Raw genomic sequence first — 16,224 nt, 5'->3', positions numbered from 1 at the left:
TTTTTTTATCAGATATAAATATAAATCTTTTTCCTGGATTATCCCTTGACGGCTGTAAATTATGTTCGGCACTTATGACATTTAATAACTTCGAGTAGGATAGACTAAACTCTGAACATATGGTCCGAATGGACAACTTTAATTATTATGAACGACCATGCGTTATTGTTTTGATAAAGTACTGATAAAAGTTTAACCAGAGCATAGTTCTTTCCTTAGTCGATTAATTTTTTTTCGCAATTAATTTTCTGTTTTTCTGTTTTATTTTTTTTCTGTTTTTGTTTTTGTTTTATTTAGATATCCGTCATCCATCATCGAAGTAGTCCCCTTGTTATTAATAAACATTTAAATACGATACAACTTTATAAAAAGAAAAAAGTGTTCGACAAGAGAATAAAACGTCTTCTGTTAAATAAAAAAAAAAAAAAAAAAAAGAAAAAAGAAAAAAAACAGAAAAAGGAGAAAAAGAAAATGTCTTAAAAAGAGAGAAGAAATATTGAACGAAAAATATTGGAGTTTGTAACACCGGTTTCTTTCTTTTTTTTTTTTTTTTTTTTTTTTTTTCCCCCCAATAAATAGGTGAATAAAACAAGAAATTGGAGAATAACAATCATCGATAGATATCGAAGTTATAACGTTTACAACGAATAACTAGAAACGTTCAAAAATATATCTATAATCTATAAGAAAGTTCAAGTTATCGAAGATGCAATCAATAAGAGCCCAGCAAGCCTTGTTAAGGCACAAAACGATACTACAAACATGGAGAGTCAGCAAGAATTTATTCGCCAGCGATGTTCAGTACAAACCTATAAGAAGCGTTTTGGTGGCAAATCGAGGTAAGTGATTTAATTTCTTTAGAAATAAAAATAAAATAATAAGCAAAAATAAAAGTAAACGGATAAAGATTAAATTAATTAATGATAGAATAAAGAAAAGAAAAGAAAAAAAAAAAAAAGAAAAAAAAAGACAAGTTTAATCGGGTTGAATTGACCTAAAAAAATAATTTGATATTGTTCATTGGCTTTGACCGATCGAAAATCTTTGGCTTCATTACAGTAGAGTTATTTAGCTCAATACACTTGGCAACCAATCCAACAAACCGATCCAAAAAAAAATGGTAATCCCTCGCAAATATCTAACTTATTTGACTAACGCACGATAACGCGTAAGCCTAAAATCATGCACCATACGATCACGAGTCCATTCACGATAAGAGTGACGAATATTGATTCAATCTGACGTTAATTCAACAAACGACCATTCATATTATCTCTTTAAATAATCCAACTTAATTATCGTGAAAGTATTGCTTCGATCGGCCTGAACTTTGATTAATTATTAATTAAAAAAAAGAAAAAAAAAGGATGTTTCCTCAGATGATAGATAAGATCGCAATACGCGTAATGGAATCCAAAAGCTAATTTTCGAAAGTAACATTTATTTCTGATCGATGATTCTAAATCGCAATTTGTTTTTCTTTCTTTTCTTTTTAATTACTCCAATACTTTCTTCGATCGATAGATCCGTGAGATAGATAAATTTTAATACAACTTCAATGTTGCAATAAATCTTGTCGTTTTCCGAAGAAAAAAAGAAATAAATAAATAAATAAATAAATAAATAAATAAATATTCTCTGTTCTACGATTTATTTAGGAGAGATTGCCATTCGCGTTTTTCGTGCCTGCACCGAACTCGGCATTCGTTCGGTAGCTATTTATTCGGAACAAGACAAGATGCAAATGCACCGGCAGAAGGCCGATGAAGGTTACTTAGTTGGAAGAGGCTTACCGCCGGTCCAAGCTTATCTCAATATACCGGAGATTATAAAAGTAGCTAAAGAGAATGACGTCGATGCCATTCATCCAGGCTACGGTTTCCTCTCAGAGAGATCAGATTTTGCTCAAGCTGTGATCGATGCTGGATTAAGATTCATCGGACCTAGTCCGAAGGTCGTTCAACAAATGGGGGACAAGGTGAGGCCTCGAGAAAATTCGTGAATAGTTAAAGAACTACAATTAATCCTTTAATGATCACGATTTCTTTTCCTTCTTAACAAATTTCAAAAAAGAAAAAAAGAACTATATCTTAATTATCAAGTGAATATTAAAAGCGAAAAAATTACGTAAATGATTTTATCGAAATTTAACGTGAAAAATAAATTTTCATGAACATTTGTAAAAATGTTGTAGACGAGTTGTTGTTAACGTAAAATTATATTATTAGGTGGCGGCCAGACAAGCTGCTATAGCAGCTGGAGTACCAATCGTTCCAGGAACGGACGGTCCAGTAAGGACTACCGACGAAGCCATGGAATTTTGTATGAAACACGGTCTTCCCGTAATATTCAAAGCTGCTTATGGAGGTGGAGGGCGAGGTAGACCCCAGTAATTGATAACTGTTTTTCGTTATTACTCTCATTATCGAATATTTACTATGGTTTGAGGAACGATCGAATCGTGTATTACATCGACAGGTATGCGTGTCGTCAAACAGATGGAAGAGGTTCGTGAAATGTTCGAACGTGCCTCGTCCGAGGCAAAAGCAGCTTTTGGAGACGGTGCTATGTTCATCGAGAAGTTCATCGAAAGACCAAGACATATCGAGGTACAATTACTCGGTGATCAAGCTGGTAATGTCGTTCATCTTTACGAACGCGATTGTTCCGTTCAACGTCGGCATCAAAAGGTGAGATAATCGTGATCGTACTGTTTCTAAACTAATTTGAATAATCAAATTCAAATCGATAGGTTGTGGAAATTGCACCTGCGCCACGATTGGATGTCAAAGTAAGGAATAAGATGACCGAATACGCCGTAAAGCTAGCAAAACACGTTGGTTATTCGAATGCCGGTACTGTCGAGTTTCTAGCCGACGAATCAGGAAACTTTTACTTCATCGAAGTAAATGCTAGACTACAGGTTGAGCATACGGTCACGGAAGAGATCACCGGGTACTTTTTCAACTTTCAATGATATTATATAAAAGAGATAGATGACAAGTGATTCGTCGTTATTCAATACGTTTTAGGATCGATCTTGTCCAATCTCAAGTACGTATCGCCGAAGGGATCACTTTACCTGAGCTTGGTATGACGCAAGATAAAATTGTTCCCCAAGGTTTTGCCATCCAGTGTAGAGTTACAACCGAAGATCCAGCAAAGAATTTCCAACCAGATACTGGAAGGATCGAAGTCTTTCGATCGGGAGAGGGTATGGGAATCCGACTGGACGGTGCATCTGCTTTTGCTGGTGCTATTATTTCACCTTATTACGATTCCCTTCTCGTTAAGGTATCTATAACGATTTAAAAGATTTTAAAAAAAGAAAGAAATAAAAAGAGCAATTTTCTATAGAAACTCGTTTCTATAAAAGCCAGTAACAATTTCTTATTTCAACAGGTGATAAGTCACTCCGCAGATCTTCAATCGTCCTGCGCTAAGATGAATCGTGCATTACGTGAATTCCGAGTTCGCGGTGTGAAAACCAACATACCGTTCTTACTTAACGTTTTGGAAAATCAAAAATTCCTCAACGGGAACGTCGACACCTATTTCATCGATGAGAATCCACAATTGTTTCAATTTCAACCGAGTCAGAATCGAGCTCAAAAATTATTGAATTATTTAGGGACCGTTCTCGTCAATGGACCTAGCACACCATTGGCTACTACTCTAAAACCAGCAGAAATCAAACCTCACGTTCCACAGATTGCTTTAGGTATGATATTTGAAAACGTAGCAAACTGCTTGTGCGTTTGTAATTACTATTGGAACTCTTATTCTAATTCGAAAGATTTAGAAATAAAAACGTTAATAACGATCTAGTCTCTCAAGTGGCAAACAAGTTAAAACGCTAGAGATCTACAAAGGATACGCTTTGATACGTGGGTCCATAATAAATGGGAGCATACTTTTCTTACTTCGCCTTTAGGGTGTCTGCCAGTGTCTCTCTCTCTCTCTCTCTCTCTCTATTGATCGGTAATGATCGCCAGAAGGTGATCAAGATTTCTTGTAAGGTGATTTCAACATCGTGTGAATAATATTTTCAGTCTTTGCTAATCCAAATGTTAATATCGCAAATAACATTCTATTACGACAGACACCCTATTTTTAGCCCATACAAACTGAAACATTTTGCTTTCTATGATGGATGACTATGGGCAAATATTGGACAAATCTTTAATTGGACAAATTTTTATCACATTTTTATGTACTTATATTCGTTTGCACAATTTGCACCACGTCATCATATGCGACACTAATGCACTTTACGTGAAAGATCAATATTCGTAATACTTTTCGTTCTTTTTTTTCTTTTTTTTTTTAATATTTCTTTTTTCATTTCTCTATCTTATATCATACTCATATCATGGTATTTCTCATTTATAACTTCATTCATCTTTCTATATTCTTTTGGATTTATTATCAAAGGAAAACATTTGTAATTAAAAAGTCATTTAAGTTCACGAGCATGCTTAATAATGAATCAACGAAAGGATACATCCAAGTTGTGCGTCCAAATTTATTTCTCGTTAAAATAACGAAATCGTTAATAGTTTTCTTAATTAAATTGAGCACACCTTGGATAGCCGTTAATTAGAAATTAATGGTTCCTCGTAATTTATTACATTTTATTGTTTATCGCATGCTTTTATTTTATTGTTTGGCAATGTTTTTAGACTTTGCTAAGCTTGCAGCTGCAGAGGAGAACAATGATCCAGATTCACCAGGTAGGCAAACAATACTGATTCTTTTTTTATTTTCATATACTTGTTATCAAGTATCCATTTATTATTATAGAGACTGAAGAACATGTATAGCTTGCAAAAATTATTATATAGATAATAATCTGTTAGTTTAGTTAATACACTATTGATGCAATATACTTTACAAAGATACAAGATACATTAACTACACAACAATGTGTGTCTGTGTGTGTGACCGGAGTACAAAAGAGTATCTTCTTAAAAATAGAAGTAGGTAAAAAATTATAATATAATATGAAGAAATATGTATACGTTCCTCGTACATATAAACAATTGGCACACTAAGAAGATTTTAATATTTATAATACAATTTTTTTTTATATTGTTTGTGCATGCATAGGGGTTACACTTGTGAAAATGTAATTTACACGTAAACAGTGCATCTCACTTCTAGCTTACAAACATTATTATTGTCCATTTGTTGCATGAACACATATATATATATATATATACAGCATAATCATACACTATCGTATAACTACATACAAAGCTTTAATTTGGACTGATAATACGTGTATATGTGTGTGTGTGTATACGCATGGGATCACCAAACTTACGTTAATACCTTCATTTCAATTTTCTGAGGAAAAAAAAGAAAACAAGAAAAAGAAGAGATCATTGCTGATTAAAATGTATCACATCTTACAGGAGTTATGGACCCACCGAAAGGTTTTCGTCATATCTACAAAGAACAGGGACCAGAAGCATTTGCCAAAGCTGTTCGCCAACACAAAGGTGTGTTACTGATGGACACGACATTCCGTGATGCTCATCAATCTCTCTTAGCTACTCGCGTCCGATCTCACGACCTTCTAACGATCTCACCATTTGTGGCACATAAATTCAACAAACTCTACTCTTTGGAGAATTGGGGAGGTGCAACCTTCGACGTAGCATTAAGATTTCTACACGAATGCCCGTGGGAACGTTTGGAAGATATGCGTAAAGCCATTCCCAATATTCCTTTCCAAATGTTATTAAGAGGTGCTAATGCAGTCGGTTATACGAATTATCCGGACAACGTTGTCTTCAAATTTTGCGAATTAGCCGTACAAATGGGCATAGACGTTTTCAGGGTGTTCGATTCGTTGAATTACATGCCTAACTTGATCATCGGTAAGGCTATATTCTTTTTATGAAAGATATCTTTGAATATTTTTTTGTATTTTATTTGTCATGAACTATAGCGATTAACGAATTAAAATCTTTTTCAGGAATGGAAGCAGCTGGTAAAGCCGGTGGAATCGTAGAAGCTGCTATCTCATATACAGGAGATGTCAGCAATCCAGAACGTAAAAAGTACGATCTAAAATATTACACCGATTTGGCGAGTGAACTAGTCAAAGCTGGCACTCACGTCCTAGCGATCAAAGATATGGCAGGCCTTTTGAAACCAAAAGCTGCGACAATGCTGATCGATGCTATTAGGCAAAAAAATCCTGACGTGCCGATCCATATCCATACTCATGATACCGCAGGCGTCGGAGTTGCATCGATGTTAGCCTGTGTCGAAAGTGGAGCCGATGTTGTAGACGTTGCTGTTGACAGCATGTCTGGAATGACCAGTCAACCTTCTATGGGAGCCGTTGTCGCGTCATTGCAAGGTAAAATATTCGTAATAGTAATTTTACCTTTATGCTTATTTCTCTTTTTGAAGTCTGTTAATTTTGATACAAAACTTTAGGTACACCGAACGATACCAATCTGGATCTGAGCGATGTCTCGGAATATTCAGCTTATTGGGAACAAACGAGAACGTTGTATGCACCTTTCGAATGTACAACGACGATGAAATCTGGAAACGCTGATGTATACTTGAACGAAATTCCAGGCGGCCAATATACGAATCTTCAATTCCAAACGTATTCCCTTGGATTGGGTCAATTCTTTGAGGATGTTAAGAAAGCATATAGAGAAGCTAATCTTTTACTAGGAGATATAATCAAAGTTACACCTAGCTCGAAGGTAGTCGGCGATTTGGCACAATTCATGGTACAAAATAAACTATCCTCTGAAGATGTACTTAACAAGGCCGAAGAATTGTCTTTCCCGAAATCGGTAGTCGAATTTCTTCAAGGTGCAATTGGTGAACCTCACGGTGGATTCCCTGAACCTCTTAGATCTAAGGTTCTGAAAGATATGCCAAGAGTAAAGGGTAGGCCAGGAGCGAACTTGGCACCTTTAGATTTCGCCAATTTGAAAAAAGAATTGCAAGAATCCCATCCACATGTTACGGAAAAGGATGTTATGTCTGCGGCCCTATATCCTAGCGTGACCAACGATTACTTGAACTTTAAAGAACAATTTGGTCCGGTAGACAAACTTGAAACTAGAATTTTCCTTACGGGACCAAAAGTAGGAGAAGAATTTGATGTAACTATAGAAAGGGGTAAGACGTTAGCCATCAAAACTTTGGCAGTTGCCGAAGATCTTACAAAAAATGGTGAACGTGAAGTATTCTTTGAAATGAATGGACAATTGAGATCTGTATTCATTAAGGATAAAGAGGCTGTTAAGGTAAGCTTTCATTAAATTTATATATATATATATATATATATATATATATATATATATATCTTTTTCATAATAATCCTATGTTTTAATTCATTCTCATTATCTCTCAGGAACTTCACGTACATCCAAAAGCAGACAAAAGTAATAAAAATCAAATAGGAGCTCCTATGCCTGGTACCGTCATTGATATCAGAGCAAAAGTTGGTGATACGGTAGACAAAGGTGCACCTTTGATAGTCTTATCTGCCATGAAAATGGAAATGGTAGTACAGGCACCAAAGGCAGGAAAAGTAAAAACGATAGATGTTAGCCAAGGAATAAGAGTAGAAGGAGATGATCTTCTAGTGACCCTCGAATAAGATGAGCCAAAATTACAGAATATTCATTAGTCATTTTTTACATAATTCGTTGCAACAGAGAATCCCTCTGTATTACATTATTTTCATAATACATTTGACAAATTTTACCAATCACAGACTATCAAGTATCGAGGCACATTTTCAAATATAAAAAGAATATATATTATTTTACACATTCTTCTCTTCTTTTTCATCTTTGTTTAGAATATTTATAATTTTAATAATGCTATAATAGCACAAAATTTTTAATATATATATATACACATATAAGTCTTTATAATTCAATGCTGCCTAAAATGTCAATTTATATTAGAGATATATATATATATATGTTTTATAAAATATTCACAAAACAAAAAGAATTGGTTGCACGAAAGTAATAGATTTTTTATATTCTGATACATAAAAGCTATAAATGAAAGCTCGAATTCATTTGTTGGTTCATTACTAAAATGTATCGTACAATAGTAATTTTAGTAACCTCACAACAAATAGAAATATGAAATTTAGAAAACAGGATAGTTAGATTTTATATATATATAAAGATCAATTATCTATATTTAAAATTGTGTAAAAAAACAATAACTATTTTTCTCAATCTAAAACAGTTCTAGCAAGAAAATATCAGTGACTCCTGGGTTTTTGCCATAGGCTTTAATTAAATTGTTATTTCAGACTATATGTACATACGTCGTATCTATCCTGAAAGTTGTCAATGATTAACCACCGTCATATTCTCTGGTTTCACTGATAATTGTATATATAGCCATAAGTGAATATAAGTTTTTAGCTTGTATTTGTTATAAATGTATAATTGTATTTGACAAAAGGGCTCCGTTATTGTGCTAGTTAAAGTAATTATAATATTTTAAAGCTGCATATTATTCATAATAAATGTATGAAAAAGGAAAAAAAAAAAAAAAGAAAAGAAAGAAAGAAAGAAACGGATCATTTTATATACAATCATCAATTTTTATATAGAAACATTGCTACTTCTCTAACAATAGTTACAAACAAAAGCAAATTTATAACGATGTTGGAATTTATCAAAAACTTGAACATTTTTTATGAAATAATAAACAGCTAATACGTATGTGAATTTATCTTCTATATATTATTGAAAAAGTTTAAAAACAAATTTACATACGTACTTGATGAAGTCATTCGTCGAATGTTTCTTTTTATTTCTCGTGACTAAATGGAATGATGGTTCGATCTTAAAATTTTTATAGCAAAAATATCACTTGTTCCGATCAATAAAAGATACGCTTATACACACGTTTCGCATTAATTATTGTCACGATTGAAAGGAATTGTCGAAAAAATTTAAAAACGATTTTCCCACCGTTCTTAATTATTTTTAAAAGATTATCGTACACCATCTGGCGGTACTTTGAAAGAACTAAAACTATTATATTTATTTATAAATGTACATACACACACACACACACACACACAGACAGAGACACACACTCGCGCGCGCGCGCGCGCGCGTAAATTACTTTCACGATTTTTTTCGTTTAATTAATGTAAACTTGAAATTCTTTCTATTTCTGAATGCTTAACGCGTACAAAAAATTTAGAAAGGTTTTAATAGAAGGGAGCTACAATATTAGAAGAAACTACAAGCTACTATTCGTCAGTTTCATGGATACAGTTGACGTGTCAATGTCGAAGATAAAAATTGCCTCTGTTGTGTGTTATCAGTGACGGGTTGTGTAGACTTTTTTGATTATTTAAAAGATCACTTTTATACAGACAGGTATTTAAAACAGAATATTATTAAAAGAAATCATTCAAATAATTTATATTATCGATATAACAATCATTTCTTTTCAGAAATGAGTATCAATCCAATGAAATGGAAGACCAAAAATATTGTATATACCATAATAATCATTTTTACGTTTTATTATCTTTTTATTCATAAGAAAAGTAATCGAACGCAGATCGTGGGCATTGTCAATAATACCCATCCCATTTATGTATGGGAATTTGTAGCAGATTTTAGTAACATGAAATTATTGAATCCACTTATGTACGTACCTTAACGTTATACTATTCTCAATAAGAGAAAAAGAAAAAAAAGAAAAAAAAAGGGGGGGAAAAGGAAAGAAAAGATCACAGTTTTATAAATTTCAGAGATGATTTTAATATCACTGCTGAAAGTGGAAATTACGATCACTGGCAATATTCCGTTGAATATAGCGAACATTTACGTTATTTGCCATTCATACAAAACTACGCTGTTGGACATTATTCGATAAGAAAAGAAAACCTTGATTATTTAATAAGTTCGAATCACAACACTTGCTTCTTTGGTTTCATATGTCGTAAGTTATTTTGTTTTCTCTCTCTCTCTCTTTTTTTTTTTTTTTTTTTTTTAAGAGAGAGTTATTTTTAAGGACGATCATAAAAGTCAAATTAAAATAGAAATGTAGTCTGAGAGATAACACAGTTTGAATTATAATTGTAAAATAAGTCATTGACTTTCATAAAATCCGATTCTAAATTTCAATGATCTCGTTCAAATTTCAGTGAGGACAACATCGGAATTTAAATTCGAGATATACGAGGAAAAGAACACGAAATGCACCGAAAGCGTGGAATATCATTGTCCGATCACTGTTATGCGCTTGTGCGACGAAGAAGTTAAAGCACAACGGAAGGATATAATGAATCGATTAAAGGCGGCATTTTCACCAACGAAAAAATAACACTATCGATTCCTCGATACTTTGTAGCTTAATGAAATATTTTAAAAATACGCCTTTTAAGATATTTTTCATATATACATATATATACATAGAATTCTCATAATAATCAAAACAAAATATATTTGTTAGAATAATGATGATTAACAAAATGATGATTAAAAAAAAAAAAAAAAGAAGGAAGGAAGGAAGGAAAGAAAAATGAAAAGATGACAACAGCACACCATTTTCCCCAGAAGCAAGAATATGTACTATCTTTTTTCTAAGAAAAAATATAATAATATTTTATCAATTATCTCTGTATTATCCCACGTTTGTTGTGCGCTATCAAATTTCTATGGTGATATATATATATATATATGTATGTATGTATGATATATATGTGTATGTATATATATATATATATTATTATTATTTTAGATTCGCTGAGAGAACGATATATTAAAACTAGGAAATTCTAGTAAAAGATTAGTATAGCCAACGTGAGGGCATTAAACTTCTTAATGCAATAAGCGATAAAGAAGGAGAGAGATCAACAATCGAGTTTTTGTATTTATATTCCTACTTGTTGAAATATATCGTTTACAGTATTTTATTAATATTCTATATACATTTATACCTCTGCAAGAAACATGTCCAATAAATTTGAGGCGTAAGTGAAACTATAGTGTTTCTCTGATTTCATCGTGCTATTTTCGCAAGCAACTTTTATGGAGGTTAGATTCATTTTCAATGCAAAATTACTCGAGTAAAATATTTATCATACTCGTGACATGAAGCACCAGTTGTTAGAATAATCGTGTACAAATTTCTCTTCGATATGGACTTTCAGTGCTTCGATTTATAATATCCAGTGGAATATAGAACGTGACATTTGTCAGAATAGATTGTATTGACTCGTGTTTTTATCCTTTCTTTTTTTTTTTTTTCTTTTCAAAATTTACTAACCGTGTTTTCGGAGTTTCTTCGTTTCGATTTTACAGTGTTTTCGAGTTAAAAATGATCGATTAATAGTGCATACATTATATAAATCAATTCAAATGTGTATATATATTTGAGTTGTGCCAGGCACATTATTTATTAATAAATGAAATATGTGGTTATTATTATTTATTTATTTTTTTTTTCATATAGATAAAAAAGGAAACATATTTTGTGAATTATGATAGTTCTTACAGATCAAAAACCAATGAAGACAGTGGAGAAGAAGAAACCCAATCAAAGGACAGTCATAAAGTTGAGAAAGATCTATTAGTGAGTAGAATATTTGCAGCTTACTTTTATTTAGTTTTACTTGCAAATTTAGATTTAGAAGTGCTTTATAAATCACTTTTTTTTTTATGTATAGCCTTCTATAGAAATAAGTCCTCACGAGCACAAATTGCAATATGCATATGCATTATGGTATAGTAGACGCAGTCCTGGTAAACAAACCAGCATACAGAGTTACGACCAGAATTTAAAATTGGTTGGTAGGTTTGCAAGTGTGGAACAATTTTGGGGTCTATACAGTCATTTAGTCAGACCGTCAGAACTAACGACACATACAGACTTTCATTTATTCAAAGTTGGTATAAAACCTATGTGGGAGGTAAGTTTTTTTATCTCGACAATTATTTTTTGTGCTACTTTAAATGAAAGCATTAAAATCAATCAAGATAAATGTATACGATTAAAATGCTTTAATTTTAGGATGAGGCAAACCAAAGAGGTGGTAAATGGATAGTAAGATTAAGAAAAGGTTTGGTATCAAGATGTTGGGAAAATCTTATTTTAGCTATGTTAGGAGAGCAATTTATGGTAGGAGAGGAAATATGTGGTGCTGTTGTATCCATAAGGTTTCAAGTAAGATTAATCTCTTATCTATTTTTAATTTACTTCATTCAATTTAATATGTAATTTTTTTTTTTTTTTTTTTTTTTGATGCAGGAAGATATAATTTGTGTTTGGAATAAAACAGCATCAGACGTTGCAACGACGGCAAGAATTAGAGATACACTTAGGAGAGTATTACATCTTCCAGCCAGTGCCTCTATGGAATATAAGACTCACAATGAAAGTTTAAAAAATGTTCATAGGCTTTAGAGCTATGGAAATCTGACTGCGATACATTTCAACCACTTTGTGGAGATTGTAAAGGCAAGTTATATATCTTTTAGCAGATAAAAGCCTCAAATGTAATTTATTTGACAATTTATTATTATACCAACAGATACTTGTGACGTGGTGGCAGTTCTGACGTTCAGAATATTTTGCAAATAATGAATTGGGCTAAACAACTGTTCGGTGAACCACTTTATTCACAAGTGTCATCATTGTAACTTATGTAAATAATAAATACACATTGCTAATGGTTGTCTGAATGCTTTTATTTAAAAATTGAAAAATTGTAACTTAATTGACTAATCAGTCTTATGAAATACTTATATTGTTAAAAAAAATTGATTTCCTCTTTAATATAAATGAAACTAATTCAGCTTGATTTGTATTATTTTTTAGAATATACAAAGATATCTTTATTGACATTTTCATATAATTCTTTTTATTAAGAATTTAAAATGGCAACCTACTGCACATAGGAAGATATTTACATATCTGTATATGAGATCATATTTTTTTGAATGCATAATTATTAAAATGATTATAGATAGAACATGTAGAAGAATTCTTGAGCTGCAAAACTAGATTATTCTATCTAAGGCGTTTTTTGTTTTTGATACATAAAAAAGGATTGGTGATATATCACATATATATGCATAATGTTTATATGTCATTGATTAAAAATATAAATTGAGATATTGTAATGAACGAAAAAGAATATAAAATGGAAGGAAATAAAATATCACATTCAAAACTAAATATTGGAAGTGCTCAAAAAATAGGCTAGCTACATAATACTTGTAAACTAGACCTCCATACATTTAACAAAGATAAGACATCTAATATAAAAAAAAAAAAAATATGCATTAATTGTGCTTTCACCCCATAATCCTATTTATTGTATAAAGTCTTTTTTTTTTCATATAACCAGCCACAAATTACAACCTTAAGATTATAATTGTTACCATACCTGTAACAAAATTGTGTGTTATATATACTATCTAATTTATAAATACTAAGTATACTATACTTACCTAATACGAACGAAAATATTAATTTAAAATTTATGGAAAGATGGAGGTAATCAGGCACTGTGTGGCTACGTTCTCCTTCTGTTGGTAGAAGTAGCCCAGCTATGCAAATAATTCCTGCGATAAGTGCTACATAGTTTGTTCCTCCTGAAAGGTAATTTATTCTGTAATTCTGATAATATTATTTCTTTGTTACACACACTCTCTCTCTCTTTCTCTCACACACACACACACACACATGCCATTATAATATTGACATTATATAAACTACATTTTATGTCTATATTTGCTGTAATTTAATATATTATATAACAAACTATAAGTATACAAGCTACAGATAATTAGTTATATTGTAAAATGATAGAAAAAACTGTTCTTTGAACTTGTATATTTATAGTTTTCCAAAAAAAGGAAAATATTGCTGAGACATCTACTTAATATTGAAGATCGTTCATGTTCATGAAAAAAACTATTAATCTTAAGTAATAATTGTATTTTTTTAGAAAGCAGATTGAAAAATATGGCACTACTGAAGATTCTATTATTATTCTTATAAGAACTTTTTATGTATAATGCATATAAAACGTACATCATTTTTTTTTTTGCAACTTCTCATAAAAATCATGTATATGAAAATTTTAATTATCAGTTTCATCATATTGCAGTGTATTCATAGATCAGCAACTAAATTCAAATACTAACATATTAACCTTTATCCACAATGATACAATTGGCATTTTTCATATTTGAGCTCAGAAACATATTTGTAATTTTATCTTGAATTTCTCCATGAAATAAATCATACTGCAACTGTAATAAGTTTTTATGTATCTTGAGTGAAGTGTCTGTAATTATAAATTATTGTTGTGGAACATAGGTAAATGCAATACTTTTCAAAACCTACATTCTGCTGTTTTAAATAACCATACCTTTAAATTATGTATGCAATCCATACTCAATTATAATATTTTATACTCACTGTCAATTGTTCTATTTTGAGTTATAAGCGCATATGATTGTTGTTGCCTAGTTTCATTTATTGGAAGTTGTTGAAACATTTCTGGATCTGGAGTTGCTCTTCCAGCAGTCTCTGAAGTTCCAGGTAACAATGTAGCTTCAACATCTCGTTTACCTGTTGCCTTTAAATATTGAAAAGATATAAATATAAGACAAACATATATAAATGCTTTAATGAATTCAAATCGGTATTATTATTACTAATACTATTACCTGTTTACTCGGATGTTCTTGCATTTGTATCCTGAATTTATCAGTCACATTGCAATTACTAATTAAAAGAGCTGTGTGTCTTACAACAATGTCAACGCAACATTTTGCCTTTATCGTTCCTTCGGGATCGACAACTTTGTACTTATTTGGTGCAGTACAAAGCACTAAAAATATATTGTAATAATCATGTTATAAATAATATTATCTCTCGAATAACTCTTGAAAGAAATTCAATAAGATATACCTTTGAATTTTACTGGGAAATCATATGGATTATATAAAGTCAAAACTTGTTTATGAGTAGATTGATTTTCTAGATAAAAAGTAATGCTTGAAGGGAAGACAAACACAGGTAATTTTCGAGGAGTTGCTGCTAACTGGGACTGCATTATGTACGATTATGTTTACATAACCCATGCACCTACAAAAAATAAGTAACGGAAGATGACACATTTACAATTTGACTCAGACTTAACAAAAACATGACAATTCATTTTATAATTATTATTATTTTTATATATATATATACTGTTTATATTACTATTAAAATTATTACTATTATTATTATTATTATTATTATTATTATTATTGTTGTTGTTGTTGTTGTTGTTTTTGTTATTCCATGTTATTGAATTTAAGTTTTCAAATATACAATTAAATTTATTTCAGGACTCACATTACGATTAATCTAATCAAAAGTACTCCATCGTAATTGCAAGGAATAATATGATATTTACTGCAGCAACTGACCTAAAAATATTTGTCTTTGTCAAATGCAGTGTGGTCGAATATAAACGTCATATGTTAGATCGGACTTTAACATGTGAATTAGTTCGAGTGGAATAAAAGTTATCGGTGGATGTTGATGCTCGTTTCATCCAAAATTTGTGCAAATCTCAAGGGATTTAATTTCACAATCATTTTATATCTCACTTCACAAAAAAAATGACCAATTATTACTATCACGAAATTTTGATAAATCGAAAGTTAGGGATAAGCCAATAAAAACAATTTCTTTCCTAATAATCATTTAAAATGATATATCGAAATACTAACCAACATTGAAGAGACAACTGTTTTTCTTTCTTCTGCGTTGGCCTTCTCTACATAATAATATTTTATTAAATTTGATTGGTCACAGTAGAATTAAAATTGATTAAAGTCATATAAAATACGAAGTTAGTAAACTTGATCGTAATACGTTGATTAATGAACTATAAAATCCCAAAAGCGAAAGAGTTACACTGATCAAAACAATCCAAGTAACAAAGATTTATAAACATATATTTCTTTTACGGTTGGTAACATTTGATTAAATAAATTTGCGAACATCGTTTTTCGATTAAAGATTAAATAACAACGAGCGTTTTGAACTTAATATTTATAACACGGTTATATATATATATATATATATATATATATATATATACACATATATATCAGTTATGTTTTTATTAAGACGTTTTTAACGTACCTATGAACATTAACTTTTACTTTTACATACATG

At 31.1% G+C, this 16,224-nt stretch overlaps 4 protein-coding genes across 14 annotated transcripts in view; 3 read left to right on the top strand and 1 right to left on the bottom strand.

The window, feature by feature from the left end:
• LOC122632008 (pyruvate carboxylase, mitochondrial) overlaps positions 1-8,920 on the top strand; it is a 15,654-nt gene extending 6,734 nt beyond the window's left edge. For 2 of the 4 annotated variants that reach the window (XM_043818362.1, XM_043818363.1), the window contains exons 2-13: positions 580-839; positions 1,659-1,978; positions 2,229-2,379; positions 2,479-2,690; positions 2,753-2,955; positions 3,033-3,294; positions 3,403-3,721; positions 4,683-4,733; positions 5,418-5,885; positions 5,984-6,373; positions 6,454-7,286; positions 7,394-8,920. In XM_043818362.1, the coding sequence (XP_043674297.1) occupies positions 707-839; positions 1,659-1,978; positions 2,229-2,379; positions 2,479-2,690; positions 2,753-2,955; positions 3,033-3,294; positions 3,403-3,721; positions 4,683-4,733; positions 5,418-5,885; positions 5,984-6,373; positions 6,454-7,286; positions 7,394-7,642 (3,591 nt within the window). In that variant the 5' untranslated portion in view covers positions 580-706 and the 3' untranslated portion in view covers positions 7,643-8,920. Of the gene's footprint in view, positions 1-579; positions 840-1,658; positions 1,979-2,228; positions 2,390-2,478; positions 2,691-2,752; positions 2,956-3,032; positions 3,295-3,402; positions 3,722-4,682; positions 4,734-5,417; positions 5,886-5,983; positions 6,374-6,453; positions 7,287-7,393 lie in introns of those variants that run through there. The other 2 variants (XM_043818364.1, XM_043818365.1) reach the window with 2 other exon arrangements.
• Positions 8,921-9,142: 222 nt separating this feature from the next.
• LOC122632022 lies at positions 9,143-10,465 on the top strand. The gene is made up of 4 exons (XM_043818404.1): positions 9,143-9,404; positions 9,482-9,680; positions 9,785-9,975; positions 10,181-10,465. The coding sequence occupies exons 2-4, from the start codon at positions 9,484-9,486 to the stop codon at positions 10,357-10,359; spliced, it is 567 nt and encodes a 188-aa protein (XP_043674339.1). The 5' UTR covers positions 9,143-9,404; positions 9,482-9,483; the 3' UTR covers positions 10,360-10,465.
• Positions 10,466-10,510: 45 nt separating this feature from the next.
• Positions 10,511-12,712, top strand: LOC122632021 (eukaryotic translation initiation factor 4E type 2-like). 3 transcript variants are annotated; one of them, XM_043818400.1, is made up of 6 exons: positions 10,511-11,072; positions 11,491-11,610; positions 11,705-11,947; positions 12,049-12,201; positions 12,286-12,495; positions 12,569-12,712. In XM_043818400.1, the coding sequence occupies exons 1-5, from the start codon at positions 11,067-11,069 to the stop codon at positions 12,439-12,441; spliced, it is 678 nt and encodes a 225-aa protein (XP_043674335.1). In that variant the 5' UTR covers positions 10,511-11,066; the 3' UTR covers positions 12,442-12,495; positions 12,569-12,712. The 3 variants fall into 3 exon arrangements, with proteins under 3 accessions (XP_043674335.1, XP_043674337.1, XP_043674338.1); XM_043818402.1 differs by having other exon boundaries at positions 10,512-11,008; positions 11,526-11,610; XM_043818403.1 differs by having other exon boundaries at positions 10,513-11,008; positions 11,535-11,610.
• A 665-nt stretch (positions 12,713-13,377) lies between these two features.
• Positions 13,378-16,210, bottom strand: LOC122632019 (motile sperm domain-containing protein 1-like). 6 transcript variants are annotated; one of them, XM_043818396.1, is made up of 8 exons: positions 16,192-16,210; positions 15,394-15,467; positions 14,962-15,138; positions 14,718-14,881; positions 14,467-14,626; positions 14,198-14,332; positions 13,491-13,634; positions 13,378-13,426 (listed from the first exon to the last, which is right to left on the bottom strand). In XM_043818396.1, the coding sequence occupies exons 3-8, from the start codon at positions 15,104-15,106 to the stop codon at positions 13,395-13,397; spliced, it is 780 nt and encodes a 259-aa protein (XP_043674331.1). In that variant the 5' UTR covers positions 15,107-15,138; positions 15,394-15,467; positions 16,192-16,210; the 3' UTR covers positions 13,378-13,394. The 6 variants fall into 6 exon arrangements, with proteins under 6 accessions (XP_043674331.1, XP_043674329.1, XP_043674332.1 ...); XM_043818394.1 differs by lacking the exon at positions 16,192-16,210 and adding an exon at positions 15,774-16,004; XM_043818397.1 differs by lacking the exons at positions 15,394-15,467; positions 16,192-16,210 and adding an exon at positions 15,774-16,005.
• Positions 16,211-16,224: the final 14 nt, after the last annotated feature.

The sequence above is a fragment of the Vespula pensylvanica genome, chromosome 9 (assembly GCF_014466175.1).
Source record: "Vespula pensylvanica isolate Volc-1 chromosome 9, ASM1446617v1, whole genome shotgun sequence".
NCBI lineage: Eukaryota > Metazoa > Arthropoda > Insecta > Hymenoptera > Vespidae > Vespula > Vespula pensylvanica.
Note: the sequence above shows the minus strand (reverse complement) of the source record. Positions and strands in the feature narration are given on the sequence as shown.

Bases quoted from the DNA above. Each gene is read 5' to 3' on its own strand.
- LOC122632019 (XM_043818396.1), bottom strand. From the start codon at position 15,106: ATGCAGTCCCAGTTAGCAGCAACTCCTCGAAAATTACCTGTGTTTGTC. The intron at 14,882-14,961 runs GTATATCTTATT...ATATATTTTTAG, and splicing joins TTTCCCAGTAAAATTCAAAG to TGCTTTGTACTGCACCAAAT. The intron at 13,427-13,490 runs GTAAGTATAGTA...ATTTTGTTACAG, and splicing joins AATATTTTCGTTCGTATTAG to GTATGGTAACAATTATAATC.
- LOC122632022 (XM_043818404.1), top strand. From the start codon at position 9,484: ATGAGTATCAATCCAATGAAATGGAAGACCAAAAATATTGTATATACC. The intron at 9,681-9,784 runs GTACGTACCTTA...TATAAATTTCAG, and splicing joins AAATTATTGAATCCACTTAT to AGATGATTTTAATATCACTG. The intron at 9,976-10,180 runs GTAAGTTATTTT...TTCAAATTTCAG, and splicing joins CTTCTTTGGTTTCATATGTC to TGAGGACAACATCGGAATTT.
- LOC122632021 (XM_043818400.1), top strand. The intron at 11,611-11,704 runs GTGAGTAGAATA...TTTTATGTATAG, and splicing joins AAGTTGAGAAAGATCTATTA to CCTTCTATAGAAATAAGTCC. The intron at 11,948-12,048 runs GTAAGTTTTTTT...CTTTAATTTTAG, and splicing joins GTATAAAACCTATGTGGGAG to GATGAGGCAAACCAAAGAGG.